Source organism: Limulus polyphemus, unplaced genomic scaffold (genome assembly GCF_000517525.1).
Source record: "Limulus polyphemus unplaced genomic scaffold, Limulus_polyphemus-2.1.2 Scaffold2850, whole genome shotgun sequence".
NCBI classification, from domain to species: domain Eukaryota; kingdom Metazoa; phylum Arthropoda; class Merostomata; order Xiphosura; family Limulidae; genus Limulus; species Limulus polyphemus.
The window spans coordinates 48,937-61,960 of NW_013668460.1; the positions used below are offsets into that span (position 1 = coordinate 48,937).

Consider the following 13,024-nt stretch of genomic DNA (forward strand, 5'->3'; position numbering starts at 1 on the left):
ACCTTATAGAAGTACTCCAAGCACGTAGACGTGAAGAATGAGGTAGCCCAAACAGAAATATGTTAGATTTTGGAGAATAAAAGCAGATGTTCACAGATCTTCACCTCTTATGAACAACATATATTACATTGCTTCATTTATCTGTTTCTCAAAGTATCCTGTATCAAAAGTTCCATGACACCAGTAAAAGCATTTCTGATGGCTTTACATGCTCTTTCATTGATATTTTGCTCGTTGATCTTCTTGATGAGGTCTTTCACGGTGGATATTTTTTACATCGCCTAATCAAGCGTTCTTTCATTAGTTTAATCTTCTTTCGAATCAATCGTTTTGTAGGGGAACAAGTTACTGGAGGATCAAAGGATTTTGTTAAGTATCACCTACTTCACTCCTTGTGCTGGAAGAAACCCTAGCATAGGTGTGCATTCAAGTGTTCCTTCAAGTATAGATATCGTTGGTTTTATAGTCAGTTACTGAAGAAAACATTTTGCCCCAAGTTTAAAAATCTGTGAATATTTAAATGAAACACTTTTGTGACAGCTAAGCATGTATCATTCTTTTTTTATTTGCAGCAGCTGTTAAAACTTCATAAAATTCTGCAGTATTAACATTGATGAACCTTGCATTTAAAGTAGTCAGTCAGTAATGTTTCCACACTAAGCATAACGTTTTCACTAAAAACAAATATAATATTCCACTTAGGCTGAGGTTCTTCTTCAAATTTTCTCTTCACTGGAAACTTTCTCTTCAATTTCACGCTTTACAGGTGAGGAAGAAATGGAGGAAAATTGATGGCGCAACATCGTTTTTTAAGTATCATAAAACTGCATCTGGAAGTACTTACTGATTTTTTATTTTTTATTTTTGCTGACATTAAATAAAAAGCTTGATACAATGTATTACTTAATATATTTATACTGACTTATTATTCCATTTCGTAAGTACTGTTTTCAATTATTTCACTATGAGATACTGATGAGAGTAATTAATATACACGCTTGCCATCAATGCCATTTTACCACTGAAGAGTTGTCTCCAAACACTGACACTCTGAAGACATTATTGCAAATATAACTTGAAAAAAAAAGAACGGAATGTTAAGTTTTATATAGTTTGGATAGTAACAAAGTACTTGAACTTATTATAAATTACGTATTTGAAAACGTGCTGCAGTGAAACGCTCCCTGCAGATGCTCAAATATTTGGTTAAATTCCAATCGGTTCTGCATATAACAGTCATTCATTTCTTCAATAGCTTTATCTTGTAATGGAAACCCAGTAGGAAATGTAATGTTTCTAAGTTCTAATTACTTCCAACTAGGTGAGTTGTTTCTAAACACAGCAGAAATGAAACCGATAACTATTTGTTATTATAAATATGTTGAAGATTAATATGTTAACAGAGCACTTTTTTCTCAGTATCAATAATCCTGCAATTTCTGAACTAACTAGTTTAGGCCTACATCATACATTCATTCATTAGTTCGTAGCAATACTTAATATATTGGTGATTTACTAATATATACGCATAGTTGTAAAATATTTATAATTAAACGCAAAATTATCAATGCATACATATATATATATATATGAAATGAAACCGACGTATCTCCCTCTTTATAACGTTTGAGCAACTAAATATACAATAGTTACGTGGCATTCTTCTAACACTTATACCTCCGACAAAATGGTACTCGACTGGCATGGCCCTTGAATGACAACGATCTCTCCAGGTTATATTATATACAGCCCACTGTGTGGGACAGCGTTCCCAATGACATACTTTGTGGTTTTCACGATGGCTGCCATAGTATGGAGCAACACTTATGTTTTATTTCCTGAATGCTCTTATTTCTTTTTTTAGCGTACTCCTAACGACACCACTTCTCGAATTCTGAGGATGTAACTGACAGTGTTTACATCTACTTGCTTGCTTTTACTTAGTTTTGGGAGTTAAATATCTTAAAAATCCTCTTTGCCCCGCATATGGCACAAGGTATGCATACCGATGTAAAAGTAAAAGAGAAATAATAATAGAATTTAACTGAGAGAAATATACATACACATGCGCAAATACACACACGTACGCTCGAGGAAAAAAGTGTTTAAAATGACGCGTGAGATATATGTTAACTAATCATACTATGCTGGGACGAGCGAGGGGGGGGGGGCTACAGGTCACCGAAATTCTATCCACACTGTTCATACAGGAATTGTACTGAGAGGGAATATCTCATTAGTAAAAGCATACATGAATGAAATGCCTCAATTATCATCTAGATTGGGGAAGCAAAGAGCTTGAATATAATTAACTGGAAACTGATTAATGTGCCAAAAACTGGAACATAATGAGTTAGGGGTTGATTGGTGGTAATATCACTGGTGACGTCGGCCAGAAGATTTTTGAGGATATTATGTACGAGTAAATGTGTGGATTTAAGTCAACGGCTTAGAAGATATTTTCTTTTTGGAGATTTACTCTCGTGGTGTCAAGTTCTTGTTTTGCTGGCTCCAGTTTTATTGGTTTCGTTCTGCTTTACGTTGTTTGTCTGAATTCGACAGCTAGAAGTGGTAATGTTTTTTGTAAACGTGAATATGATTTTCTCGCCTTGGGCTATTGTTTGAGTTTGACGGTTATGGTTGAAGCTTGGTTTGAATAAAATTTGAGTATGGAATGTAGCTTTGGAAGAGGATGTTGATCTCTCGTGGAATGAAAGTGATGTTTCTTGGCGTATCTGTATCCTTTCTCACGAATGATTTTTTTTAGCTCCGAAGTGGAAATATTCCAGAAAACAACCATGTAGAAGTATTTGATCAGCTGTATAGCAGGAAATAACTAAACTGGGTAATCTTTTCCGTTTTTCGGGGCTTTCTTAATTTCCTGAGCAATAAAGGAAATACCCATGTTCCTCAGAAAAATACTAAATAAGCTGGTGCTGCTTAATGGTAAGTGACACTGTACTGATGGGTCACAGTTCCAGGGAGAACATAAGTATGTTAAACCTTTTGGCGATCATGGTTGAATGAAGATACCACGATGAAATCTTCTAGTTTTCTTGACATGGAGATTGGCGTCAGGTTTTTTCTTTCTGGTGAATCACTTATCTGTCTGAAGGAGTAAGTATTGAGCACACCGTCGACGATCACAAGGAACTTCATATCTTGGCTCTATTTGAAACATCGGGCTTTTAGAGGGAAGGCAACAAGTCAACACGAGATGCTGCAGATTCTTGGGCTACTCTCATCACATCGAATAGTGGGATTTAAACATCACTCCTATAATGCACCCACGATTAAAAGGTACAGAATGTGCTTTCTGTTGCTAATGGAACAGAAATTAAAGAATTGGGACCAGAGATGTATAAGGAGTTGAAAAAACATGATCAGGAATAGGTCTAAAATAATGGTAGAAAGTGATCAAAAATTAATTTAGGCCTTCAAGACAGCATTTTGGAAGTGCAATAAAAATAAATAAAAGTACAACCAAGAATCAGGCAGAAAACTGAAAGAACATTAACAGAGATTTCATAATGGCCTTAAAAGAACGTAAAAGGTTTATTTGATCCCTAGCTTTCTGACTGATATACATTCTTTCGTCAATGGCTAGAAGGTATAAAAAATAACATATAACCGATTGACATTTGAATTAAAGAAAGCTACAGTATTAGTACAGTCTTGGCCAAAATGTTTATACACTATTCTATATTGATGTTACTGTCTACATGCATGAAGTAGTTATTGAGTAAGTGCCCTAGTAGTAACAGAAAGGGTAGTTTATGATCGAACAAACATGAGCGAGTTGTTATTCTGGTCTATATAAGTCAAACACACATACACACCTGTTTTGTATAAAAGGGCGTACTTTTAGTATAATCTTTTTCGAAACAGATCAACAGTGTTCAGACAACTTCTCTGTACTTGGTGTAGAGTCATGCCTCATCATGTTCCAGAAGTTATAGGGCATCAAATTTTTGGGCTGTCCAAAAATGATATGAAGCAAACGGACATTGCCAGAACAGTAGAGTACCCCTAGTGTACTGTATCTTCAATCCTGAAACGTCATCGGACTATAGGAAACTTTGTTCTAGGAAAGTCTACTGGTAGACTCCGAAAAAAACTACTTTCCGAGATGACCATGTTTTGATCAGGTCAACACGTCAAGGTCAAAAGAAGTCTTGCAATACCTTATGACAGGAATGACATGAACACATTCATTCCAGGATATTCAGAAGAACAGTGAATAGGAGACTGACAAAACAAGATTATTTGGCAAGAAGGGCTATCTACAAACCGATATTACATGTTACTTGGGCAAGACAGCATGCTGACTTACAGTTAGGACCCTGGCGACATGTCATATTTTCATATGAGTCGTGTTTCTGGCCTGTTAAAGATGATGATAGGATTCGTCTTCGTCATTTGTCTGGAGAACAAAGGAGGGAAAAAGGTCTTTCCCACATGAACACACAAGAGGTGTTGCAATACATGTTTGGGCAGCTATTCATCACGGTAGAAAAAAACTACTCTTAAAATCTTCCAGGGAAACGTCAATGGCGCTTCCTACAGGCACCACATGGTGACGATATTTTTGCCATATGCTAGGGCAAGGTTTGGCAATAATTCTGTTTCCTAGGATGACAATTCCACTACCTAGAGTGCGCGTATTGTACAGAATGATCTCGACAAGGAGGACGTTACAAGATTGCCATGGCCAGTAAAGTCTTCAGGTTGTAATCCCATTCAGAACTGTTGAGTAGAAAATTTCTAACCACGACACTAAACCAGTTACTGTAGCTGAGTTGCAGTGCCTTCTAATGATAAGTGGAGATGAAATCACGGTGGATTACATCAATAACATCGTCGACAGCATGCCACGTCGCCTTACGGAGGTTATTAGAGTACGAAGGGGACCAACCAAGAACTGAATGTTTAATACGGACTGATATAAGGTTACAGACGATATTTATAATAGCTTGATGTTATATTTTGTCATTATATGTTTTGGCAAGGTTTGTTGTGATAGGTGAAATGCTGAATTACACGTCTTTCTACAGGTGTCTGATAAATTTGTTTGTTTGTTGTTCTAATATATCATTCATGATGTCCATAGAACCTGTTTCATTATACAAATTACACATGTAGATGTTTAATATAACATTCATTTCTCAGTTTGACAGCACTAAGTGTATTTGTATTCCATCTTAATAATATTGATCTTATTTGTTACAAAATATGCAAACATTTTGGCCAAAACTGTATTTCAGATAAGTGAAATATATACTTACATTTACAATCCACTTGTTAAAAATGTAAAACTAAAACGTCATTATAATTTATCTGCAGATATAAGCCATTTAATTCACAACATATCTAAGGTACTCTGGACCACACTACGTATTCTGAAAAAAAAGGCATTGTGCAAACGTGCTGTATTCACAATATTGTCTAAAAAGAACTGTTGAGATGAGAAACTCAAAGTTAATAATCATTACATTCTATGAAGGTCATGTATCAATATATACATGTTTGTTTTTTTGTAGGTTTTTTAAGCGCAAAGCTACACAATAGGCTGTCTGCGCTCTGTCCACTATAAGAAATCGAACCCAAGATTTTATCGTTGTAACTCCGTAAAAATTACTGTTGACTCAATGGGGACAAATCTTATTAAGAACAGTCAGAAAAGCATTTATCTATAATATGACCATCATAGTCAGTTAGGAGTCTGGTTCTAAAACAATGTACTTTTATAAAATATAGTTAACTTAAAAAATGTTGGTTTTCCCCTATGGAGCTAGGAAGAAGGTGAATTTTCACATAAGATTGTGTATTTAGTCGTTGTGGAGTTTAGTTGATTTCTAGGTGACAGCCCAATGACCTGTGCTATCTGGTGCTACCCCCTCATGTGGAGGCCTGCTGTTACGCTGCTTCTCCTAGCTAGAATATATGGTACTTTGTTTACAACTATTTCTTTCACTCTGAATGTTGATGATGACTAGTGTAGAAGAGATCGACATCGTGGCAGTAGAGTTGTGCCAGATTTAACAGAGGAGCTTTTTTTCTGGCTTGTCACTTTCCTTGTTCAGCTTTACCCCTGCATGACCTGGTACATACAATTGCTTTGCTTTCTGCCATCCGTCTGGTAACAATCACTCTACATTTTACGCAGTTCTGGCTGGGAGCCTGTCGCAAATATTTTATTCCAGGGAATGTTCATTTGTAATATATTGCTTCCAGTAATCCATATGAGAGCTTGCTTTATGACTTCCAGCTCCATTCTTGTGCTGCTTGTTGGAAGTTTGAATGCTCCACCAGCCTTGTGCAAGATGGTGAATGCCCAAGTCTCGACTGTTCTTCACAGATTCCTGCTTCGCCAGATGTTTAATACATGTCCAGCCATGACTGTCTCAGTGTTTGGTTGGTGTCTCATCGTTTAGACCGACTGGCGAGTTCTGGTATTGAACGTAAAGCCTTTTGGCCAGTGACTTGTGGGAAATAAAAGACAGAGTTGAATGGTATTTTTACAGTCCTCTCATTCTGAATCCACAAGAGACAAATTAAGAGAAACGTGGAAAAAATCCCATCAGCAGTTAATGTAATTTTTATCACAATTTTTAAGCCTATTAATTAGGGAAAAAAAGTATTGTAATTGTTTGAGCTCTAATAATGAAATACTTATCAAGAGTGATTTATAAAAATTCTTCATGCAAATGAATATTGGTCTAATGCACTACAGTTGAACTCTGGAAACCTTTACCTATCCTGAATAAATTATTAATTAATTAGATATGTTTCCGATATTTTTGAATTAAATGAAAATGTAGTATCCAAAGCAAGGATGCGGTATATCAAACGAAATATTAATTTTTTTCCTTAACTAATTTGGTAGGAAATACTAATCAGTATATGATAATGGTGTTAACAAAGATTGAGTAAGAAATGACTCATTGAACAGCCAGCAACAAGATACAACCAAAGTATTTCATGTAAGTAATATCTGATGTGCACGAAACGGGTTTTATTTTATAAATGGACGAGGGGGGAGGTATAAATAGTAGGTTGGCAACCTATTCCAAACCCTTCATTTATATAACATAACTTTTTGTTACTAAATTTGGTATGGTTAACCTTTTTTATAACTTGACTCTTTTCTTTGTAGGGCTATCTTAGACAACGTGTATTAGACAAGAATAGGTCCAAACATAAACCAAAATATCATTTATGATAGCACAGTTTTTGAAAAAAGTAACAAACACATAAACTTATAATGGATACACTGATCACAAACTGCTTTAACTAACTAAATCATGAAAAACACAACGATGTTTTTAGATCACTATTATATTGGACTATAGACAGGTAGTGCATACAGTTTGTGCTTTGTTCGATTTGTTAATATAGAAGTCTTGTCAATTCCTACAAAATAGAGTGAAACAATTTTTTATTGTCATAAAATTGATTAATAAGTCAGCATTTATGTCTTGGAATAAAATAGCTTTGTTTGTAGATTACTAGATTTTTGTTAAATTGAAACGAATTGAACGTTATTTCAGGCACAATACTTCATTATCTCCCGTCTGTAATATTACATTGATTTATAAACGACTTAGTGAAGATGATCCGAGATTGAACGAATTTAGGATTAAATATTATTAAATGTAACAACTTTTGTATTATCAGAATATGTCGAACTGGATCATTAACATTCATAAACACATTTCTAGGTTCATTATTCCTAATAGTGTTGCTTTCCTGATAACGTTTTCAAAGTAGGGACAAAATTTAAAAGTATTGTCTGCTCACTCTTACAAGTCACTTGTTATGTAAACTGATGATGCATTATATTTGATGCACGTGGCAATACCGTTTGTACAAACAATTGTTACTAAAGTGACTTGATAGCAGAAATGACGTAGCATTTCCTTTTATTCAGTGCATGCTACTGACTTCCGCCAATACTATTATATTACAAGGCTAACTCAATCTGTATTTTCGCTGTGATAAGCTGATGGAAAATGACGTCACTGTCTGGCTACCTTGCATGGATGAAGTATAACGATGGACCAATGCTCATGGCGGCAATTTTTGAATAGTAAAACACTATATCATGATTAAGTACAATGTTTTCACGAACAAAAATCAACATATAATGTAACATAATCTCAGTTTTGCCGATCATTATGCTGGTCAGAAGATCCAAGTAAATCACACACGCTAGAAAAACTTTCTAAATAAGAAAGAAGAGGTTGGTGGTCACGAACATATATTTAAACTTTAGAAAATATTATATGGTTTTCAAATACGTGCAGTCACAAAGATTGCTGAAACAATAATTTCGCAAAAGAACCATCGACTTCATGCACCTCATATTGTAAAATTTAAACCGTGAATTTTGAGACATCATGCCTAGGATTTTATTTTGATTTGCGGAGTGATATCATATGAAACTACTTAGTTTTAGATAACTAATCAAACGGAAGTATTAGATAACTGGACGATGTTGGCTTTTTTTACCTCAGTTTCCGCATCTTTCTTCACTGGATACTTAATACTTTGGTACCTTGGCTACTGCATTTAGAGTTCGATCCATTCTTCTTTCTTTCTGCAACAGAGATATTTGTACTTTTAAAGCAACTATTTTCTTGTATTTTATACTTATCACCTTTCTTTGATTTTCAGTGGTAGCTTCCAGGTCTAAATTGTTGTGATTTGAATCCGAAGAACAACTTTGATCGTGTATTTTAATGTCGGTTCCATTTTGAGAACCCGTTGATATTATTTATCAGCTTGTTTTTTGTCATTTTTACATTCTAGCCAAACGGCCACTCGATAACATTTCATCATCATTTGCATTTCTTGTTCTCGATGACGGCAGTAATCGGAGAGAAGGAATGACCCGTGGCTTTAATCTAGGTTTGTTTTTACAACTAAGTAGTTGAGTTTTTAAGCTTCTCTCAGAACCATAGCAACTAAAGTGGTCCGAAGACACGACTGTTTTTATTGAAGAAAATCAAATTTGTTTGCTTTTTTTGCATCTATGAACTCAAGTTTTAAGCTATTGTTCATTTTTCACAGAAAATCTATGAGAACTAATGTTAGTGTTTTTATCACGATTAGGGTTGTTTTTTTTATTAACAAAGACACATATGGCTATCTGCTGTGTCCACCGAGGGTAATCGAACCTCTGAGTTTAGCATTGTAAATCTGTAGACTTACCCAGCGGGGGACTACATCACGATCAGAAGAAATAGCCATTATACACGTCTACGAACATCCGTCACTGTGTTATATTTTTGTTAGCAAAGACAAACAGATTTCGTGATTTCATCTCAAGAGTTTCTACAGGGGTGCACGGTACGAGAGACAGCGTGCGTCCAGACAGTGACGTAACATGCTACGAGTTACCTAACAGCCACTAAGAGCAAGCTTCGTAATGTAATAGTTTCGGACTCGCGCAACATGATGAATGTGATTGTAAAGTTTTATATGAAGTACAGTCACCATCGCATGAATTCACACTGTTAACAAGGTTTTGTTTCGTTGTAAAGCACGAACTTGGAAAGGTTTAGGCGTCAACGACACGGCTACCACGCCTTCCGTGCTGGGAAGCTCCTCCCCCTCGGGAACTCTCAAGTTGAACTGATGCAAAAGTCCAGTTAAAAACAGAAATAATTCCATCTTTGTGAGAACGTCTCCAAGGCATATCCTCCTACCTAGAAATAGAGTGTTCGTCACATTAATTAAGTCATGTGTTTTATTTTTAATTTAATTCTTAAAGTTCAAAAACTTTGTGTTCATCTACTTTTCAAAAATAACATATGTTTTGTCTATTTTTCCATAATGTAAAGTTCATTTTGTGGAAAACAGACTGTATGTTTTAGACATGTTCTAACGTCAGGTATTTGACTAAATGAATACATTTATTTCCAAACTAATTCGCGAAAAAGGAAATGTTTAATTTAATGTTTTAGTAATTTTGACTAAAAGTGATAGACACATAATGAAAGAGTTTTAGTTTAGTTTGAAATATGAGTTGCTCAGTTTCGAAGTGCGTGTGTTTTTTTACAGCAAAGCCACACCGAACCCCGGATTTTAGCGCTGCAAGTTCGAAAACTTACTGCAGTCCCATCGGGGGGGGGGGGGCAAAAACTGATGACACAACTGTACCCCAAAAATTTTATTTTGAGGAGAGTTTGACGGAATGTGGTAGTATAAAAAGTGTTACACCTTTAACGTAACTTTTACTGAAGCTACAAAACATAAGAACAATAGGTAAATACCAAAAAAGAAAAAAAAGTTAAAATCGCTGGAAGAGAAAATTGTTTATGTGGTCAACGTATACAAAATGACCTTCACCGAGGTCCAAAAAATCTATAAAGTCGAGTACAAAAATAAAAAACATGAAAAGTGATTTTTTTTCGTTGTTCTGATAAAAATAATTCTCATTAACAACTCATTGGTATCAAATAACAATTGAGAAATTGTAAATACTGATGTTATCTCGACAAAAAAAAACGGACTCGGGTGATACACTTTAAAGTATAGAACATTGTAGAACTGTAAATGTAGTAAAAAACTGAGATCATGGTGTTGTCACGACAAACTGAATATTAGTTCTACATTATGAAAAATATGTACGGAGCATAAATAAAACTCACCCACGGAGAATGGCATAAAAAAGTCTGGTTTAGATACTTTCCCGTCCAACAAGAACCTTTCTGGTTTAAAAACTTCCGGTTCGGGCCAGAGTTCAGGGTCCATATGGATGGCCCACAGATTGGGTAGTACATGAGTGTCTTTGGGAATATGGTAACCTGCAAGCTCTGTATCTCTGTATATGAAAAATAAATCAAGTTATTTATTTTGACCAGATAGAGACGTTTATAGAATATCAAGTTACTAAACTTGCGTTAAAACCAAATGTAGTTATAGACATCTAAAAAAAGAATATGTAACTCTTAAATCACTATTTCGCTACAAAATACTAAATATGAAATGTTATTACCATATCATATTCAAAAACAGTTCCAGCGTATATTAATAGTTTTCTAAGTTTCTTATTAATAAGATTTCGATTTGTTAAAAAAAATGTATAACATGATATCATAGTTATTTTTGCACATGAAAGAGGGAAAATAGAAGTCAAGTTTTAGATTCTTACTCAAGCGTGGCATGAGCATTTCCTAGGGCGATAACGTTGGCTCTTCTTAACACTTCCAAAATTGTAGCTTCTGTGTATGGAAGATCTCTTTGATCAGCTAAGCTAGGTAAACGGTTGCGCCCTACAACGACATCTAATTCTTCTTGTACACGGTTTTGAATATCAGGATTTCTTACAAGGAATAGAATTGCCCATTCAAGTGTTGACGTCACTGTTTCCAGTCCCGCACTAAAAATGTCGCCCATTACTTGCAGAAGTTGCATTTCTAAATACAAATAATCATATCAATGAATTACTTGATCAAGTTAGTACGATTATCCAAACTGAAATTTATAATATGTATAAGATTTATGAACCATTCAAACAAATTAGATTGTAAGATTGTTCTTGATAGTGAATAAACAAAACTGTAAATATCTCCAAAATCGATACTCAGAAAACTATGAGAAAGCAGAAAATCATTTGCTTTTCATGTAATTAAATCTTTACACGAGGGCTATCTGCGTTAGCCGTCTCTAATTTAGCACTGAAAGACTAGATGGAAGTCATCAGCACCCACCAAATCTTGGCCTACTCTTTTACCAACGATACATAGTCTTTACTTCTTGAAGGTGTAATCATTTAAGAGCGTAAAGAAATATCGATATCGTCCATTTTACAATTAGGACGATTTTTATCTGATAGCATAATATCCTGAAATATGTATGGATTAATTTAGTTTTCATATAAGTTAGTGTACAATTTTTGTTATACTTCTGTTGTTACTTAGAAAAGTCAATCGGCTTGGAATAAAATGAAATTTGAATTGTACTTAAATGTGTGACACTAATTATAATAGCAAATATAAGGTTTTTGAAACAGTGAATGTATATATTCAGACATAACGCTACATACAACAGGCATTGACATGAATGACAAAGGTCACTTCTGAGTTGACAAAGTCTATTTCGCAATACATAGTAAAAACGGTTCTTCCTCTATCGGTAATTTAGGATAGATAAAGAAGACTTCTACCATCGTCTACATGTTAAAGGTTACACTGGAGGTGCAGGTAAGGTTTTAAAACAATATTGATCAATGATCTTGATTGTATAGATGATTTAGTACACTCTTAGTGTTTGATATATTGTCTGTATTATTTAGCAATGTACACCTACTCATAACATATTCTAGTATAAATATAGAACTGTATATAGTCGAACTGGATAGCTACATTTCCTGACCATTTATATGTAAATCGTCCAGAAAAAGACGTTTATTTAAGTATCATGCAATGATTTAAAATTTACTGTTTCACTAGTTATATTTATGCTATCAATATAACTTGACAAAATGTTACTTTACAATTTCGAAAAGTCTGAAATTGAGTTAAATGATACTTTAAATTTAGTAGTTAAATTGTACTTCGGATTTAGCAGGTAAGTAAAAGCCGATATATAGTCAGTTTATGATATTTGCGAACAAGATTGATACACGCAGTTTTTTTAACACAAATATGTTTTAATATACACACAACAATACGAGTTACAATAACAGTTATTAAAAATAGTCATTACAAACAATGATTTATATACAGAAATTTTACAAACTCATAAGCAATATAAAGTCTTCCTTCTAGTCTGAAACTTCTTCAATATCTTATCGAGGGTTCACGATGAGCAAGGTAATTACGAATTGATGTAGGTACAATTCACTTAACAGGGAGTTAACTAGCTTTGTCTTTCGTTATTTACCAGCCACACACGCCGAGTTTTCCACCGTGACGTTATGTAATGTTTTTTTAAAAATACTAATGTCCGACGAGAATCCACTGAAGTTAATGATTTGTAATGTTCGAACTTTGTAAGGGTTCCTGGTCAAATATCT

The 13,024-nt window shown here is 34.5% G+C and overlaps 1 protein-coding gene across 1 annotated transcript in view; it reads right to left on the bottom strand.

Moving 5' to 3' along the window:
- Positions 1-9,510: 9,510 nt before the first annotated feature.
- The window catches only part of LOC106468054 (cytochrome P450 18a1-like), a 61,294-nt gene continuing 57,780 nt past the window's right edge, over positions 9,511-13,024 (bottom strand). Inside the window, exons 7-9 of the mRNA XM_013928451.1 lie at positions 11,159-11,423; positions 10,656-10,828; positions 9,511-9,710 (exon numbers count right to left, since the gene is read on the bottom strand). Coding sequence (XP_013783905.1) covers positions 9,511-9,710; positions 10,656-10,828; positions 11,159-11,423 — 638 coding nt within the window. The remainder of the gene's footprint in view (positions 9,711-10,655; positions 10,829-11,158; positions 11,424-13,024) is intronic.